The sequence below is a fragment of the Phaseolus vulgaris genome, chromosome 11 (genome assembly GCF_051622355.1).
Source record: "Phaseolus vulgaris cultivar YP4 chromosome 11, ASM5162235v1, whole genome shotgun sequence".
Taxonomy (NCBI): Eukaryota; Viridiplantae; Streptophyta; class Magnoliopsida; order Fabales; family Fabaceae; genus Phaseolus; species Phaseolus vulgaris.
In genome coordinates, this window is record NC_143508.1 from 636872 (window position 1) to 655994 (window position 19123).

The following is a 19123-nucleotide window of genomic DNA, read 5'->3' on the forward strand; positions in this document are numbered from 1 at the left end:
ATATTCAACAAGAAAATCATGAAATAAAAACTAAATTTTAGAGACCAAAATAATTAATTGCAATAGTAACTAAATTAGAGACCATTTTAGAAACTAAAAAAAAATGTTTCTAAATTAATTTCTATTATTATTAAATAGTTTCTAAATTGGTATTTAATTAGAGACCAAATTTAGAAACTAAATAACACTAATAGAAACTAATTTATATACCAATTTTTTATTTAATTTCTAAAATGGTCTCTAATTTAGTTACTATTGCAACTAATTATTTTGAGCTCTAAAAATTAATTTCTATTTGATGATTTTTTTTTTAATGATCGTGATTCGTAAAATTTTAATGTATTTGTCATGGATGTTCAGCACGATCTTTATATCAACTTAGTAAATAATAAATTAATTTTTCATTTTAATAGGAAATAATCTACTTATATAATATTTACAATCACCTTCTTTTGAAAGAATTATATTAAAAAATCTTAATATATATAAGAGTTAATATCAATAAATTAACTTTTGAAGTCTTTTCAAAATATATATATATATATATATGTTATATCATGAAATTTTACTTTACTTTATATGCGTATGCACTACATCACTTTCCATGTTTTCATTCAATTTATAATTAATTCAGGACATATTATAATAATTAATGTTAGATTAGATTATATATATATGTTTTATTTTAAATTTAATTTCCGAAATTTTGCAATCCATATATTCTCCATTTCACATACAATATGAACAAGTCTTTAGTTAGATTTGGACTTTATATCCCTTGACAATTCCAAGTTCATTGTTAGTTAGTTATAGCATAAATTTGGAAAGATTTTTTGCAGAAAAAACTTTTTCCTTCATAGTTTAATCCAAAACTTACAAACCAAACTATAGTTTAATCCACACACTCTCTCTGCATATTCTTCTGAAACTTGTTTAACAAACTAAAACTTCACCTGATACAAGCCACTGATATTCAAAGCACAACTCACATATAAAACCACTCTAATTTATACTAAGTTGTTTCTTCAATCTCCATAGATAGAAAAGAACTTATATTTCTGCAGTTCCCATTTGAAGCAATTGAACTATGGTTCGCATAGTTGGTCGAGATTGAGGATTTGTGTTCAAACATGAAAGAGCAATGTTGGCAATCAAATCCACTTGCTTCAAAACATGCTTCTTGGAAGGAGCCAAAACACGAGGGTCTAAAATCTCTTTCATATTTACCTTCTGTTCATCACTACAACTTTGCATGTAGGAAACAAGCTCACCAGGGTGCTTCCCCGTAAGAACCTCCAAAACCAAAACACCAAAGCTGAACACATCACATTTCTCAGTCACTGCCATTGTGTAAGCTAGCTCTGCACCACACTCAATATTAGTCCATTTTTCCAACAAGAACACTAGAAAGTTTCAAAATGTACTAAACAAAAAAGAGTTAGCCAAATTCACCTGGAGCAGCATAACCATATGTGCCTGCAAATGATGTCCAAATAGGAGAATCCGGCTTCAGAAACCTTGCAGTTCCAAAATCTGAGACATAAGCTGAAAGATCGAAGGACAGCAAAATGTTCTTGCTTGATATGTCTCTGTGAATTAAAGGTGAAGCACATTCATGATGCATGTAGGACAAAGCGCTTGCTACACTCTTGATAATATCAACCCTTTTGTGCCAATTCAGTTTCAATGCTCCCTTGTCATCTCTCAGCATCTCAGCTAAGTTGCCACCCTCCATGTACTCATAAATCAGAAAGGTGTGCATCCCTTGAGAGCAAAATCCATAAAGCTTCACAATGTTTCTGTGGCGTGTTTCTGTCATGATTTCTACCTCATTCTCAAAGGATTTTATTCTCTCCATGTCTAAGTTCTCTGAATCACACTTAAACTTTTTCACAGCAAATACTTCACCTCCTGACATCTCAGCTTTGTAAACTTTTCCCAGTGCTCCTTCCCCAATGCAATATTGGCTGTCAAAGTTCTTGGTAGCTTCAATTATGTCTCTATACACAACTCTCCCATTGAAGAACCAAATTGAAAATGGATTCGGTCTACTGAACGAGTTTCTTTGACTTGGAGCTCTTGATTTTCTCTTGTAGATAAAGAAAAAAATCCCAACTAACACCAGAGAAATAAAAAAAGCACCTCCCAGGGAAGCCCCAATAAGGATCACAACCTTGTTTTTGTTACTTGATCCACCATCACCAGGTTTAGTGAGAGAGACATTACAGGGTTGCAAACCTTGAATATTCCCACATAGATCTTTGTTGTTGCTCAAATCCAGGGGATAAGAAGAGTTGAATATGCCACCATTGGGAACTGGACCCTCCAAATTATTGTTGGAGAGGTTGATGACTGACAAACTCAGCAGTTCACCAAGGGAGTGAGGGATTGAACCTGACAGATTGTTGTGAGAGATGTTCAAGGTTATCAAATTTGAAAGCCTCCCAAGATCACTTGGAATATCTCCTGAAAGTGAATTGTAACTCAAATCCAAAAAATATTGTAAATCTGCCAGGTTTCCAATTTGGTAGGGGATTGTGCCATTAAACTTGTTCTTGCTTAGATTTAAATTCTGCAAGTTGGAGAGCTCCCCTATCTGATTGGGGATTGGTCCCAGTAGCATGTTCATAGAAAGGTCTAAGGATCGCAAATTAGAAAGCTTTCCAATTTCTGCTGGTACCATGCCAGAGAATTTGTTTTCACTCAAATTTAATTCATACAAGGTTGAGTTTCCTATCTGTGGAGGAATCTCTCCTGATAGTTGGTTGGAGGATAGATCAAGCTCTTGTAGTTGTTCCAACTGAAAAATCTCACTTGGAATGTTGCCACTTACTCCATTCCCAGCCATGCTCAGATATTGCAAGTTTTTGCAGGCACCCCAATTTGCAGTGAGGTTACCTTCCACCCTGTTATAGCTGAAGTCCATGTAAGTGAGGTTGGGATAAACTCCAAAATCCTGATCAGCAAAACCTGTGAGCATGTTGTATTCAAGTCGAACCCTGTACAAGGAAGGACAGTCTCTGAGGCTTCTTGGAATTGGGCCAGTGAAGCTATTAAAGGCTGCACTAAAATTTACAAGTTTCCCACTTTTGCACACCTGTGGTGGTAATTCACCAACGAAGTTGTTCTCAGCAAGATGCAACACAATCAAGGAAGACAAGTTTCCAAATTCTTGGGGAACACTACCATTTAATTTGTTGGAGAAAAGGCGCACATCGGTTAGATTGGTTAGTTTACCAATACTTGGAGGTATTGGACCTGAGAGTTGGTTTTGAGGCATTCTAAGAATGCTTAAATGTGTGCAGTTTCCTAGAGATGAGGGAATAGGACCATGGAAGTAGTTTCCATCTAGAGCTAGCAGAGTCAAGTTTCTAATGTTCCCTATTTCATTTGGGATTGTTCCACCTAGCAAGGTGTCTTGGAAAAGAAGGTTCCTGATACCAATGAGACCAGTTTTGGGGGTGTGAGATCCATCAGGAAAAAGGGTAGGGTCTAATACCCCTGATATATTATTTCTTGAAACATCAAGCTCAAAAACTTGAGTCAGATTGGCAATGGAAAGAGGCAGAGTGCCAATGAGATAGTTTTGGGAAAGGTCAAGAAACTGGAGGTTTGAGAGCACCCCAATGTTTTGTGGTATGAAGTCACTGAGGCTGTTTACTTTGAGGTCAAGACGAAGAAGGTTTGGAAAAACAGAAAAGTTGAGATTGTGAAGGGTACCTGCAAGTCCAGTATAAGCCAAGTTGATTATAGTGACAGTGCCTTGGGAATCACAGGTGATACCTCGCCATGAACATGGAGTTCGAGTTGTCGCAGTGGAGTTGATGACCCAGGAATCCAGAATTGGTTGGTGAGGTAGACTTTGTTTCCACCTAAGAAGTGCATCAGCTTGAGTGAGTCCTGAAGTGGCTTCACACATAGCCAGCAAAAGCAGCAACGTAGTGACATAACACATACTGTTATTCATTGTAATGTTGTGAAAGTGTTTATTTTTGTTTTGGAATAGTTGCATTTGATCACTCCCATCATATAAATAGCCATTAACATCATTTTTCTCTTGCTTTTTGTCATGTGATATATGATTATCGTTTACATGTGTTTCATGAAAATATTAATGACGTTTGTTTGGTCCTTCCAGGAAGTGGCACCCCCGAAGACTTGTGGCGTAGTTGACAATATATGAGAACAGGAACGTGTTTATCGGTCTGCAGAGAAAATGTGGATGAAAATGTAGTGTGTGTCCCTCCACCAACCTTTGTCTCTTAAATCTTCATATTCAACGGGCTTTTGAACAGAAAATAAAGCCACCAAAACTCACTTCCACCCCAACTCGGTATTTGTATGCATATTCACTTTCCTCGTATCATTTAGTAGTCACTTCTTTATCACTTCTACTATTTACTTCTCTTACATATCACTTTCACATACTACTTAAAAAAAACGCATATTACTATTTGATTCTCTTATATATCACTTTCAGAGACTACTTAAAGAAAAACGCGTAGACTACTTAAAGAAAAAAAAAACGCATATTACACCGTGTACTTGTATAGATAAAGTGGATGTAGATAATGTCTGAAACTGGTTGTATAATTAGTGTTGTTTCGGTTGCTTTGGTGCTTCTCATTCTATATCTCCTTCTTGAGTTGTTGGTGTTTAGTCGGGGTTGACTTTAAAAAAGTATTCTGACAATCAAGTAAATACTCAGTATACGGAGTGTATATTAACCCTAATTAAGAGCGTACCTTAGTTGTATAAGGTTTATTTATAGTGTTTAATCACGAGCCATCTGTTGTAATGTGAGCGAAATCTATCATGTATCAGTTTTAGCTTATTTTTAAGGAGGTTCCTTGATTTTTTGGGATGTTACCTAGATTTGGTAGATCGTGTCTCGTATTTTGCAACTTGCTTAATTGTAATTGTTTCAAATGTATCGTCAATCGATCGGTGGATCACCAAGGCCGAGTGACATGATTCATCCGGTGCTGACCGGTACACATCGGTTCTATGAGATATATTACACAGATTCTATCACAAGTGTAGATTTTAATGATGTAAAATATCAATCACATAATACATCAGTTTTTAAAACCAATATAAAGTACCGAAATTTGAGTAAAATAATTTAAAAATACAACTTTCAGAAGAGACATATTTCACCGGTTGGTTAGTACTAAAGTAAAATTTATTAATTTTTACTATAAAAAGGACATATTACACAGAGTCAACCCGTTGTAGGATGCATTATTTTCACTAGTGACAAAAAATTATGCTTTTATCTTTTTTTTTAACAACCCATTTTAAAATAACATACACTAGTATTTAAAAGTAAAAAGTATAAAAACTAATTAAAATATATTAATATCTTAAATTGTTAAAGTAGGTGTATTTTTCTTGCTAAGTGTCAGTAATTATCATGCAAAAAGATACTTTATACAAAAGATTTCAGCTAAAACTTAAAAAAGTTGAGTTTACGCAATCTTTATATTAGTGTCTTTTTATTTCAAATAAATAATTAATCTTCCTATCTGTGCGATATTATAAGCTTTTTTGAGCTAGACCTTAGAGGCAGATTCTACTAATTGTTGAATTAATTTTTTTACTTATAAGATGCATACGTAACCATGTATATAATAAGCTAAAACATTTTCTGTAGACATAATAAAGTATATTGAATTAAAAGTGTAAAAAAATTCACAATAATTTCAATAAAAAATATAATGAAATTATTTAAATCATATTGTACCCAAAAAAAATATACACATGAAATAATTTTAATACCAATTATATCAAAGTACAAAATATACGGAGTTCTTATAAATAAGGAAAATAGCAAAAATCCACCTCATTTTTTAGTGAATTGAGATATAAAGAAAATAGAGATACTCTAAAAAGAAAATAGAAAAAGAATGTAATTTATTCCTCCACCTCAATATTTTTTTCTTAACATCCATAAATTTTTTAATTCTAAAACTACCTTAAGTATATTTTTGAATTGTATAATTAGTAGACTTTCATTTCAAATTTTAGAATTTGAAAATATCTTTTGAATTCAAATTAAAAAATGTATTTTTAAACATAAAAAATACCTTCTCAACTCTAGAATTTGAGAAATAAAACTGTATTTTAAGTTTTAAAATTCAGAATTTTTAAAAAAAAAGAGAGAAAGAATGTGAAAAAAATGAAGAAAAGAGCAAAAATTGTCATTTCACGTCTTTTACTTGTCAAATATATTATCAACTTTTTTTCAAAAATATTAATTATTGTTAAAAACTAAGAAATATTTCGTAACAATAACATATACAATAATTAATCCAGTAAAAAAAAATTGCTATGAACAAAAAGACAACATTATGGTATTCTAATTATTTGACTTCAGCAACAATATACACTTTCCACCACCAAAGTAAATAAAATGTCCAAAACATGAAATAACTTTTTAAAATTCACAATATAACAACTACAACTTTAACCAATTTTTCACATTACAACTTAGTTTTAAACCATTCCACCAATATTTTCACAACATACTTATGAATATCCTACAAATTAAATCATGTGACAGAAATCACATTTATTTACAAACATGTATCTCTGTGTTTTATTTTTTGGAATAATTATAACCCTAAATCTTAAATCCTAAATCATATCGAATAATAACTTATAGATAATTGTGGCAACGTGGATTATCTTTTGCCTGCTTCCTGCTACTTTCACCCACTTCAGAAGTCTCTCTTCTCTTACATGGAGGACTCCCAAGAACTCTCCTACTCACACTCCTTTCATCATCTGAACCTACAAAATTACATACATCATATTTATAAACACTACTATTTTTCTTCATGGATCCATATATATACTTGTGTAAATCTAACCATCTATATATAATTATATTTCTAGATTAATTACAATTATAACTTAAACACAAGAAATCTATCTGAACACTGGTTGACCTACCTAAAAGCAAAGTTACTTCATTACAAGAAAAAATGGTTTTAACATATTTATTTATCAGAGTTAAAACTTCAGGTTGCAGTTTTCAGGTTAAATCATCTCTGGAGAACGTGTCCTTCATACGTAATTTTTTTAAATCTCAGGAAAAGTCTATCAGAGTACAAGTTGGCTTACCTGCATAATTAGCAGCAAGGTTCCTTGTTGCAATTGCTTTGGCAGAAAAACTGAAGAACAAAGAAATAAAGAGAAGCAGAAGCCAAGTAAGGGAGGTGCAACTCTTAGTCTTGGAAGCCATTACTGTGGATGTGATGCACACAACAATGTGAGCTTTGTATTAATCTAAATCAGTGTTAGTTGCTTCCTTTTCAAGCATTTTATTTAACTATTTGCTTGACTTTGCTACCTCTATTTCTGCAGTTTTACTAATCTCTTGTATTAAATTGATCATTCTGAGTGCATTATGCTTGGTTGTTTCCGCGTTTGCAGAGTCAACGAGTGCCATAAACGATAGAATCACATTGTTATCCATTAAAATAACCATTCTGGTTTCATCATGCCATAAAATATATATGAAACCAGATCTGCTATGAAAATGAAAAAGAATTGAATCCACCGGACCAGTTCTTCCATTTTGAAAAGGTCTTATTAGGATCTGTATTGATTTACTCATAAAAGATAATTTAATTTATGTCTTTATCTACTAGACATTTCTCAATCCTTGAATATGCAATTCCTTATTTTACAAAAACTAGATAAAGAAAATTTTTCTGTAAGTTGAAAAAAATTACTGTAATGTACCAGTTGTATCTTTATGTTTGTTGTGAAATTTAGGATTGAACCCTGACTCGGTATTCCATAAATTGCAGTTCAAATATTTTATTTTCTCATTCTTCATTCCTCCATTAGTGTGGACTTGTTTCATTTCACATTGTCATTCATCTCATACCAACGTTATCCTTACAAAAAATAGATACAAGTGGGTTGTTCCTAACTTATATTATCCTACTTTTGATTTGTCAAGTTCTAGAAATGAAGAGAAGAACATAGAAAGTGTAAACCAATGCTTTATAATGCTTTTACAAACATTGTCAGAAAGATCTAATAATTGACAAGAATCAAGCAATGCTCAAGAATAATTGACAAAATATTCTAACCATTTCATTCAATAAATTGCTAGGTATATGATACAAGACAAGTGTCTACATAGACAAATACAAAACATGTGCACCAAAGTTGTCTATTTCTATGACAGAAAAGAAAGAAAAAACATAAACCATGAGTTATCTCATATCAGCACGTATCCATTTCAAGTAATTGAGCTATGTATCGCATAGTTGGTCGAGATTGAGCATTGGTTTGTAAACATGAAAGAGCAAGGTTCGCAATCAATGCCAAATCCTTCAAAATATTGCTCTTAGAAGGAGGCAAGAGACGAGGGTCCAAAATCTCTTTGAAGATTATTTTCTGTTCACTCGAAGTTTGTATGTAGGAAACAAGTTCACCAGGGTGCTTCCCCGTAAGAACCTCAAAAGCCAAAACTCCAAAGCTGAACACATCACATTTCTCAGTCACTGCCATTGTGTAAGCTAGCTCTGCACCACACTCCAAATATTAGTCAATTTTTCCAACAAAAACACTAGAAAGTTTCAAAATGTACTAAACAGAAAAGAGTTAGCCAAATTCACCTGGAGCAGCATAACCATATGTGCCGGCAAATGATGTCCAAATAGGTGAATCTGGCTTCAGAAACCTTGCAGTTCCAAAATCTGAGACGTGAGCTGAAAGATTGGAAGAGAGTAAAATGTTCTTGCTTGATATGTCTCTGTGAATCAAAGGTGGAGCACAATCATGATGCATATAGGACAAAGCACTTGCTACACCTTTCACAATGTCAATCCTCTTGGACCAATCTAGTTCTAATGCATTCTTTTCATCTTTCAGCATGTCTGCTAAGTTCCCTCTATTCATATACTCATAAATTAAAAATGTATGCATCCCTTCAGAGCAAAATCCATAAAGCTTCACAATGTTTCGATGGCGTGTTTCTGACATTGCTTCTACCTCATTCTGAAAGCTTTTTATACTCTCAATGTCTATGTTTTCTGCATCACACTTCAGCTTTTTTACAGCATATACTTGGCCTTTCATCTCTGCTTTATACACTTTTCCCAGTGCTCCTTCCCCAATGCAATAGTGGGGGTCAAAGTTCTTGGTAGCTTCAATTATGTCTCCATACACAACTCTGCCATTGAAGTACCAAATGGAAAATGGATTCAGTTTTTTTATTGAACTTTTTTGTCTTCGAGCTTTTGATTTTCTCTTGCAGCAGAAAAACACAATCCCAACACACACCAGAGAAATAATAAGAGCACCTCCCAAGGATGTAACTATTGGGATCACAACCTTGTTTTTGTTACTTGATCCACCACCATCAGGTTTAGTGAGAGAGACATTACAGGGTTGCAAACCTTGAATATTCCCACATAAATTTTTGTTGTTGCTCAAATCCACGGGATGAGAAGAGTTGAATATACCACCTTCAGGAACTGGACCCCCTAAATTGTTGTTGGATAGGTTGATGGCTGACAAACTCACCATTTTACTAAGGGAGTCAGGGATTGGACCTGACAGATTGTTGTGAGAGATATTCAAGCTTACCAAATTTGAAAGCTTCCCAAGATCAGAAGGAATTTCTCCTGAAAGTTCATTGTAACTCAAGTCCAAAAAATCTTGCAAAGATGCAAGATTTCCAACTTGGTAGGGGATTGAGCCATTAAAGTTATTGTTGCTAAGATTTAAATTCTGCAAGTTGAAGATGCCCCCTATCTGTTTGGGGATTGGTCCCAGTAGCATGTTCATAGAAAGGTCTAAGGATCGCAAATTGGAAAGCTTTCCAATTTCTGCTGGTAGCATGCCAGAGAGTTTGTTTTCACTCAAATTTAATTCATACAAGGTTGAGTTTCCTATCTGTGGAGGAATCTTTCCTGATAGTTGGTTGGAGGATAGATCAAGCTCTTGTAGTTGTTCCAACTGAAAAATCTCACTTGGAATGTTGCCACTTACTCCATTCCCAGCCATGCTGAGATATTGCAAGTTTTTGCAGGCACCCCATTTTGCAGTGAGGTCACCTTCCACCTTGTTATGGCTAAAGTCCATGTAAGTGAGGTTGGGATACACTCCAAAATCCTGATCCGCAAAACCTGTCAGACTGTTGTATTCAAGTCGAACCCTGTACAAGGAAGGACAGTCTCTGAGGCTTCTTGGAATTGGGCCAGTGAAGCTATTAAAGGCTGCACTAAAATTTACAAGTTTTCCACTTTTGCACACTTGTGGTGGTAATTCACCAACGAAGTTGTTTTCAGCAAGATGCAGCACAATCAAGGAAGACAAGTTTCCAAATTCTTGGGGAACACTACCATTTAAGTTGTTGGAGAAAAGGCGCACATCGGTTAGATTGGTTAATTTACCAATACTTGGAGGTATTGACCCTGAGAGTTGGTTTTGAGGCATTCTAAGAATGCTTAAATGTGTGCAGTTGCCTAGAGATGGAGGAATGGGACCATGGAAGTTGTTTCCATCTAGAGCTAGCAGAGTCAAGTTTCTAATGTTCCCTATTTCATTTGGGATTGTGCCACCTAGCAAGGTGTCCTGGAAGAGAAGGTTCCTGATGCCAATGAGGCCACTTTTGGGGGTGGGAGATCCATCAGGAAAAAGGGCAGGGTCTAACACCCCTGATATATCATTTCTTGAAACATCAAGCTCAAAAACTTGACTCAGATTGGCCATGGAAAGAGGCAGAGTGCCATTGAGATAGTTGGTGGAAAGGTCAAGGAACTGGAGGTTTGAGAGCACCCCAATGGTTTGTGGTATGGAGCCAGTGAGGTTGTTTACTTTGAGGTCAAGACGAAGAAGGTTTGGAAAAACAGAAAAGTTGAGATTGTGAAGGGTACCTGCAAGTCCAGTATAAGCCAAGTTGACTATAGTGACAGTGCCTTGGGAATCACAAGTGATACCTCGCCATGAACATGGAGTTTGAGTTGTTGCAGTGGAGTTCATCACCCAGGAATCCAGAATTGGTTGGTCAGGTAGACTTTGCTTCCATCTAAGAAGTGCCTCAGCTTGTGTGAGTCCTGAAGTGCCCTCAGACATAGCCAGCAAAAGCACCAACGTAGCTGGAATTACCTTTGCAAGGCAGGTATAAGATGTATGGAAGATCATATTGTAATGTCCAAAACTGAAACTAGTTTTGTTGTTTGTGTTTTTTATTGAAAACTTTCTATGTATCTATCTTAACTTGCATATGAATTTGATTTGTGTCGAAAACAATCCAAACCCCATAGACTTTTATGGCATAGGAGACAAGGATAGTTAGTTGAATATAAATGGGAACATAATTAGTTGAATATAAGAAAAAAGTGTTGTCATATGTTGTTGTAGGAGGAATGGTGTGCGCAGTGATAACTGTTTTATTATGGAGAAATAAGAATGTTCTTAGAAGAGAGTTGTTAAGGTAATTTAGCACATTCACACACGCAAAAGGAAAGTTGAGTTGTTGAATTGTGATTTTATATTTGAATGAGATCTTTTCTAATTGTTACTCAACTAAATTTTGATTGAGACTATTAGTTACTTTATGGGAACTAAATAAATTAAATTATAAATAACTCAGATTAAATAAATACATTCATTAAACAAGTTAACCTTTTAAACTCAATTTCAAATAATTAAGTGCAAGGAGTAAACTGTTTTCAAAGTATTTTTTAATTGATTTGATTCCCGGATAATCCTGTTTAACTGTTAATTAATGAATTATCTTAATACATAATTATTTCTTATACTCTCGTGTTAAACAAGTGGGTGCATAAAATGCTAATTAATTACTCTATTTTGAAGAGTTGACTAAAGCAATTATAATATTTGTGATGACTATAGAATAATATTAATGGGTTGGTGGCACAGAACATAACTTCCCCAGAACACATAATTATTAAAATCACCAATTAATATGTAATGTCACTTACTATATTAATAAAAATGTGACGAAGGGTGCAGAGAAAGTTATATATTGAATTGGTTGTTCATCAATGTGATGATATTAACATTGGTCTATAATGAAATTTTGCATGTGCATGGTTTGTGTAGAAAAAAAAAATCCAATAACTAAGTGTCTACTATTTGCCCATGAATATCAACTAATTTTTATTTTCACCGATTTATATAATTATTTTAAGCTCAATAATACTTAATACAAATTGTTCTCGTTCGGGTATTGGAGCGATTGTTAGACACACTTTGTCGGTCGGTCTCTCCTGCCTTCAATCATCTTCTCTTACCACTTTTCTTCTTTCTCTCGTTTTCTTTCGCGGTCGTCCGGTAGCACAGGCTCGGATGGTACGTGCAAAAGATACTCCGATGATCATGACAATAAAAGACTCAGCTCTCGGTTGTTAGAGCACTGTAGATAATGACGTACCCGATTCTTGAAATCTGCGCTATTTATATTACCTTAATGGACATTTGCTGATGGGTCGGATTAGGAGATTGGTTTGTGTTTAGGATTGCAATAAATGGGCTTTAATCGTGGGTTAACCTTGTTGACTTGGTCAACCCATGACTCGTCAATGTGGGTCGGTCAGTCGCATAAGGACTCATGGTCCCCGTTATTGTAAGCAAACGATCGAATAATCTGTGTTCCTGACCGAATCAAGGTACATGACCAACAGTACACAAATTATTTACCATTACAATATTCTATAATATATATATATATATATATATATAAATTTAGGAAATGTCATACTATTCTTTATTTCCTTCACTACTATAAAATAATCCAGACTAATTGGATTGGATATATCTGAAATACTCTTATTATTAATTTTATTTTTATGGATAAAAAAATCGAAACTAATTAAAATTTATTTACTTTATACTTAAAGCATAGAAACTAACTTAGTAGTGCTGGGTTTTACACACGCAAATGTTAGAAGCGACACTAAATACGAAATGATATAATATTAGTTAAACATGATACTGTTTTAGCTTAAAATAATTTATTAAAATTTAATTATTGGTAATGTAAGATGATTAAAGATGTTTTGATGGTAAGATCTGGACATTAATTTTGATTATTATTAATAATAATAATACTGGTAAAGTCGATAGATGTATTATGATTATTTAATAGACAGTAGTTTAACACTAACCAATTAATTTTTTTTTATATTTATCAACTTTCACTTGTGTTTTAATTACAAGTATGTATATTAAAAATATTAAAATATTTAAAAAATAACATTCAGACAAGTTTGATGCAGTATATTAAGATTTAATAAAGACAATAAAAAATACTATATATTATATTTGTATATGGTATAGATATTATTTGCTACTGTTAAATAGTTGATGATCATTCATCGGGTGGCGCTTTCTATTTTTGTGTTCTTTTCATATTTTTAGTTCTCATTTAAAAAACACTTGAAAAATGATTTTCCGACTTGAATGTGGTTAGTATATATAGTGATAAAAAATATACCTTAATAGTAATTGACTATCTCGTTTATGTGCTGTATTTGATGTATATTATTATTAAAATGACATTACTTGATTTGTCATATCTTTTTATTTTACCAGAATATATATATATATATATATATATATATATATATATATATTTTTTTTTTTAAAAAATTGTTACATGTAGATAGCAACAGGAGTATAGTCGCAATCACGTATGACACGACATCTTAAAAATCATACTCACCAACTTATTAATTTGCTTTAAAAATGTCATGTGGTGATGATATTAAGAATGCATATTTTATGGTAGAAGAAGTTGAGAGAGTAAAGTAAGGAAATTAATGGTTGAAGATCCCACGTTGACAAGATATTAGAGTCTTTCATAGTATATAAGTGGGTGAATTAGGCTTAAAGTTCATTTCTTAATATGGTATCAGAACTATTTTGAGTCTGTTCTAGCGAGTTGACAGTCTCAGCGTGAGGGATGTGTTGGAGATCCCACATCGACTAGAAATTAGAACCTTTCATAATATATAAGTGGGTGCAAACCTCACCTCATTGAGTGGGAGATTGCACTGTGTTTCCTGACATCTCATTCTACCATAACATATTAGGTTGGTTAATTGAGAAGAAAGGTGGTGGTACTTTTGTAAATATTTGACATGTAAGGAGCAACTGGTGTAATATGTTCTTTTTAAAATAATTTTTTTTTTTAATTTGACACTAACCAACGATATAATATGTCATGGATGCTATATATTTAAATTATTTTACTCAAATTTTGGTATTTTACCTCGGTTTTTAAAACCGATATTATATGTGATTTATATTTTACATACATCGGTAGTAGAATCGATGTAATATGTCTCCTAAAATCAGTGTGTACACTGGTCAATACTGGACAAGCCATATTACTCGACATCGGTGACTGACCGACCAGTTGAAGACACATTATAACAGTTCAGGCAGTTGCAAGAACTCTCTAAAAATTGGGACTCGATAAATCAGGAAACCTCCCTAAAAATAAGTTAACATATACACTGTATACTGAGTACTTACTTGATCGTTAGAGTATCTTTTTCAGTTCAATCCTCATCCAACACCAATAATAATAATAAAGAAAGAAAATTTAGAATGAGGAGCAAGGAAGCAACAAATCACCCACGTATCAACAGTACAACCAGTATTATCTGCATCCACTTCGTCCACTGTATAAGTATATTTGTAATATGGATACACTATATAAGTATACTGTGTAATATGTGTTTTTTTTAAGTAGTGTGTGAAAGTGATATATAAGAGAAGAAAATAGTAGAAGTGATAACGAAGTGAGTACTACGAGACATGCGGAACGTGGATATGCATGCAAACACAGTGTTGGTGGAAGTCAGTTTTGGTGGCTTTGTTTTCTCTTCAAAAGCCCGTTGAAGATGAAGGTTGGTGGAGGGAGACACACTACATTTTCGTCCACAATTTTCTCTGCAGAACGATAAACATGTTCTTGTTCTCATATATTGTCAACTACGCCACAAAGTCTTCGGGGGTGCCACTTGCTGGAGGGACCAAACAAACGTCATTAATATTTTCATGAAACACCAGGTAAATGATAATCATGTATGACAAAAAGCAAGAGAAAAATGATGTTAATGGCTATTTATATGATGGGAGTGATCAAATGCAACTATTCCAAAACAAAAATAAACACTTTCACAACATTACAATGAATAACAGTATGTGTTATGTCACTACGTTGCTGCTTTTGCTGGCTATGTGTGAAGCCACTTCAGGACTCACTCAAGCTGATGCACTTCTTAGGTGGAAACAAAGTCTACCTCACCAACCAATTCTGGATTCCTGGGTCATCAACTCCACTGCGACAACTCGAACTCCATGTTCATGGCGAGGTATCACCTGTGATTCCCAAGGCACTGTCACTATAATCAACTTGGCTTATACTGGACTTGCAGGTACCCTTCACAATCTCAACTTTTCTGTTTTTCCAAACCTTCTTCGTCTTGACCTCAAAGTAAACAGCCTCAGTGACTTCATACCACAAAACATTGGGGTGCTCTCAAACCTCCAGTTTCTTGACCTTTCCCAAAACTATCTCATTGGCACTCTGCCTCTTTCCATTGCCAATCTGACTCAAGTTTTTGAGCTTGATGTTTCAAGAAATAATATATCAGGGGTATTAGACCCTACCCTTTTTCCTGATGGATCTCACACCCCCAAAACTGGTCTCATTGGTATCAGGAACCTTCTTTTCCAAGACACCTTGCTAGGTGGAACAATCCCAAATGAAATAGGGAACATTAGAAACTTGACTCTGCTAGCTCTAGATGGAAACTACTTCCATGGTCCTATTCCCTCATCTCTAGGAAACTGCACACATTTAAGCATTCTTAGAATGCCTCAAAACCAACTCTCAGGTCCAATACCTCCAAGTATTGGTAAACTAACCAATCTAACCGATGTGCGCCTTTTCTCCAACAAATTAAATGGTAGTGTTCCCCAAGAATTTGGAAACTTGTCTTCCTTGATTGTGTTGCATCTTGCTGAGAACAACTTCGTTGGTGAATTACCACCACAGGTGTGCAAAAGTGGGAAACTTGTAAATTTTAGTGCAGCCTTTAATAGCTTCACTGGCCCAATTCCAAGAAGCCTCAGAGACTGTCCTTCCTTGTACAGGGTTCGACTTGAATACAACATGCTCACAGGTTTTGCTGATCAGGATTTTGGAGTTTATCCCAACCTCACTTACATGGACTTCAGCTATAACAGGGTGGAAGGTAACCTCACTGCAAATTGGGGTGCCTGCAAAAACTTGCAATATCTGAGCATGGCTGGGAATGGAGTAAGTGGCAACATTCCAAGTGAGATTTTTCAGTTGGAACAACTACAAGAGCTTGATCTATCCTCCAACCAACTATCAGGAGAGATTCCTCCACAGATAGGAAACTCAACCTTGTATGAATTAAATTTGAGTGAAAACAAATTCTCTGGCATGGTACCAGCAGAAATTGGAAAGCTTTCTAATTTGCGATCCTTAGACCTTTCTATGAACATGCTACTGGGACCAATCCCCAATCAGATAGGGGAGCTCTCCAACTTGCAGAATTTAAATCTAAGCAAGAACAAGTTTAATGGCACAATCCCCTACCAAATTGGAAACCTGGCAGATTTACAATATTTTTTGGATTTGAGTTACAATTCACTTTCAGGAGATATTCCAAGTGATCTTGGGAGGCTTTCAAATTTGATAACCTTGAACATCTCTCACAACAATCTGTCAGGTTCAATCCCTCACTCCCTTGGTGAACTGCTGAGTTTGTCAGTCATCAACCTCTCCAACAATAATTTGGAGGGTCCAGTTCCCAATGGTGGCATATTCAACTCTTCTTATCCCCTGGATTTGAGCAACAACAAAGATCTATGTGGGAATATTCAAGGTTTGCAACCCTGTAATGTCTCTCTCACTAAACCTGGTGATGGTGGATCAAGTAACAAAAACAAGGTTGTGATCCTTATTGGGGCTTCCCTGGGAGGTGCTTTTTTTATTTCTCTGGTGTTAGTTGGGATTTTTTTCTTTATCTACAAGAGAAAATCAAGAGCTCCAAGTCAAAGAAACTCGTTCAGTAGACCGAATCCATTTTCAATTTGGTTCTTCAATGGGAGAGTTGTGTATAGAGACATAATTGAAGCTACCAAGAACTTTGACAGCCAATATTGCATTGGGGAAGGAGCACTGGGAAAAGTTTACAAAGCTGAGATGTCAGGAGGTGAAGTATTTGCTGTGAAAAAGTTTAAGTGTGATTCAGAGAACTTAGACATGGAGAGAATAAAATCCTTTGAGAATGAGGTAGAAATCATGACAGAAACACGCCACAGAAACATTGTGAAGCTTTATGGATTTTGCTCTCAAGGGATGCACACCTTTCTGATTTATGAGTACATGGAGGGTGGCAACTTAGCTGAGATGCTGAGAGATGACAAGGGAGCATTGAAACTGAATTGGCACAAAAGGGTTGATATTATCAAGAGTGTAGCAAGCGCTTTGTCCTACATGCATCATGAATGTGCTTCACCTTTAATTCACAGAGACATATCAAGCAAGAACATTTTGCTGTCCTTCGATCTTTCAGCTTATGTCTCAGATTTTGGAACTGCAAGGTTTCTGAAGCCGGATTCTCCTATTTGGACATCATTTGCAGGCACATATGGTTATGCTGCTCCAGGTGAATTTGGCTAACTCTTTTTTGTTTAGTACATTTTGAAACTTTCTAGTGTTCTTGTTGGAAAAATGGACTAATATTGAGTGTGGTGCAGAGCTAGCTTACACAATGGCAGTGACTGAGAAATGTGATGTGTTCAGCTTTGGTGTTTTGGTTTTGGAGGTTCTTACGGGGAAGCACCCTGGTGAGCTTGTTTCCTACATGCAAAGTTGTAGTGATGAACAGAAGGTAAATATGAAAGAGATTTTAGACCCTCGTGTTTTGGCTCCTTCCAAGAAGCATGTTTTGAAGCAAGTGGATTTGATTGCCAACATTGCTCTTTCATGTTTGAACACAAATCCTCAATCTCGACCAACTATGCGAACCATAGTTCAATTGCTTCAAATGGGAACTGCAGAAATATAAGTTCTTTTCTATCTATGGAGATTGAAGAAACAACTTAGTATAAATTAGAGTGGTTTTATATGTGAGTTGTGCTTTGAATATCAGTGGCTTGTATCAGGTGAAGTTTTAGTTTGTTAAACAAGTTTCAGAAGAATATGCAGAGAGAGTGTGTGGATTAAACTATAGTTTGGTTTGTAAGTTTTGGATTAAACTATGAAGGAAATATCCCCCAAAAAATTAAAGAAATGAAAAAGTTTACTCTATATGTAATTTTCTAGATAAGATATTTAAGGTTGAATTGACTTGTTCATAATTACTTTCTTTTACACCTTCAACCGAATCGTTGTAATGAGATGAAAATGATTTGAATGAATCTAACGTATCTTTTGTTCATAATTTATAGAGATTTTTACGGCATTTCCAATGCATGAACTTAATGTTGGAATCTTACAACACATTTTTTAATAAAATATACTAATGGGATATGTAATTTAAAGTTTTAGAGTTTAATAATACTTTGGATTCTAAATAAAATATATAAAAAAATATTTTTAAAATTTTGAAAAATTAAAATATAGTATCATAAGATTTTTGCATTAAAGAACAAAATTTTTTAAGTGATGTAATACAATCATACCCATATAAAAAGTAAAATAAAATTTCATGATTAACTCATATATATTGAAAAGTCTTCAATGTTAATTTATTAATATTAACTCATATGTATTAACATTTTTTATATAAGTCTTTCAAAAACCTATTTAATAACAAAAGGAGGTGATTGTAAATATTTGAAGATATATAAGTAGATTATTTATTATTAAAATGAAAAAGTAATTTATTATTAACTAAGTCTTGGTAACATAAAACATACTATGTATCAAATACATTAAAACTTTACAGAACTTATTTTTGAAATCCTACCCGTACATCATAAATATTTTATAATATATATAATGAGTATAAACTTTAATTTATATTAACTTTATAATTGAATTGTTGTTTGGTACCTGGAGAATGATTGCTCCTGCTTC

General features: G+C 34.2%; 3 protein-coding genes and 1 long non-coding RNA gene across 4 annotated transcripts; 1 reads left to right on the plus strand and 3 right to left on the minus strand.

The window, feature by feature from the left end:
• Positions 1–876: 876 nt before the first annotated feature.
• On the minus strand, positions 877–4390 carry LOC137828205 (uncharacterized). The gene is made up of 2 exons (XM_068634679.2): positions 1453–4390; positions 877–1361 (listed from the first exon to the last, which is right to left on the minus strand). The coding sequence occupies exons 1-2, from the start codon at positions 4010–4012 to the stop codon at positions 1051–1053; spliced, it is 2871 nt and encodes a 956-aa protein (XP_068490780.2). The 5' UTR covers positions 4013–4390; the 3' UTR covers positions 877–1050.
• Positions 4391–6407: 2017 nt separating this feature from the next.
• LOC137828209 (uncharacterized) lies at positions 6408–7276 on the minus strand. The gene is made up of 2 exons (XR_016517417.1): positions 7129–7276; positions 6408–6795 (listed from the first exon to the last, which is right to left on the minus strand). It is a non-coding gene; the product is annotated as an uncharacterized LOC137828209 (long non-coding RNA).
• An 814-nt stretch (positions 7277–8090) lies between these two features.
• Positions 8091–11417, minus strand: LOC150022938 (uncharacterized). The gene is made up of 2 exons (XM_090297395.1): positions 8640–11417; positions 8091–8546 (listed from the first exon to the last, which is right to left on the minus strand). Exons 1-2 carry the CDS (start codon positions 11170–11172, stop codon positions 8245–8247), a joined length of 2835 nt encoding a protein of 944 aa, XP_090153521.1. The 5' UTR covers positions 11173–11417; the 3' UTR covers positions 8091–8244.
• A 3683-nt stretch (positions 11418–15100) lies between these two features.
• LOC137821525 (uncharacterized) lies at positions 15101–18352 on the plus strand. The gene is made up of 2 exons (XM_068626156.2): positions 15101–17708; positions 17800–18352. Exons 1-2 carry the CDS (start codon positions 15149–15151, stop codon positions 18108–18110), a joined length of 2871 nt encoding a protein of 956 aa, XP_068482257.2. The 5' UTR covers positions 15101–15148; the 3' UTR covers positions 18111–18352.
• The last annotated feature ends 771 nt before the right edge of the window (positions 18353–19123 follow it).

Bases quoted from the DNA above. Each gene is read 5' to 3' on its own strand.
- LOC137821525 (XM_068626156.2), top strand. From the start codon at position 15,149: ATGCAACTATTCCAAAACAAAAATAAACACTTTCACAACATTACAATG. The intron at 17,709-17,799 runs GTGAATTTGGCT...AGTGTGGTGCAG, and splicing joins ATATGGTTATGCTGCTCCAG to AGCTAGCTTACACAATGGCA.
- LOC150022938 (XM_090297395.1), bottom strand. From the start codon at position 11,172: ATGATCTTCCATACATCTTATACCTGCCTTGCAAAGGTAATTCCAGCT. The intron at 8,547-8,639 runs GTGAATTTGGCT...AGTGTGGTGCAG, and splicing joins ATATGGTTATGCTGCTCCAG to AGCTAGCTTACACAATGGCA.
- LOC137828205 (XM_068634679.2), bottom strand. From the start codon at position 4,012: ATGCAACTATTCCAAAACAAAAATAAACACTTTCACAACATTACAATG. The intron at 1,362-1,452 runs GTGAATTTGGCT...AGTGTGGTGCAG, and splicing joins ATATGGTTATGCTGCTCCAG to AGCTAGCTTACACAATGGCA.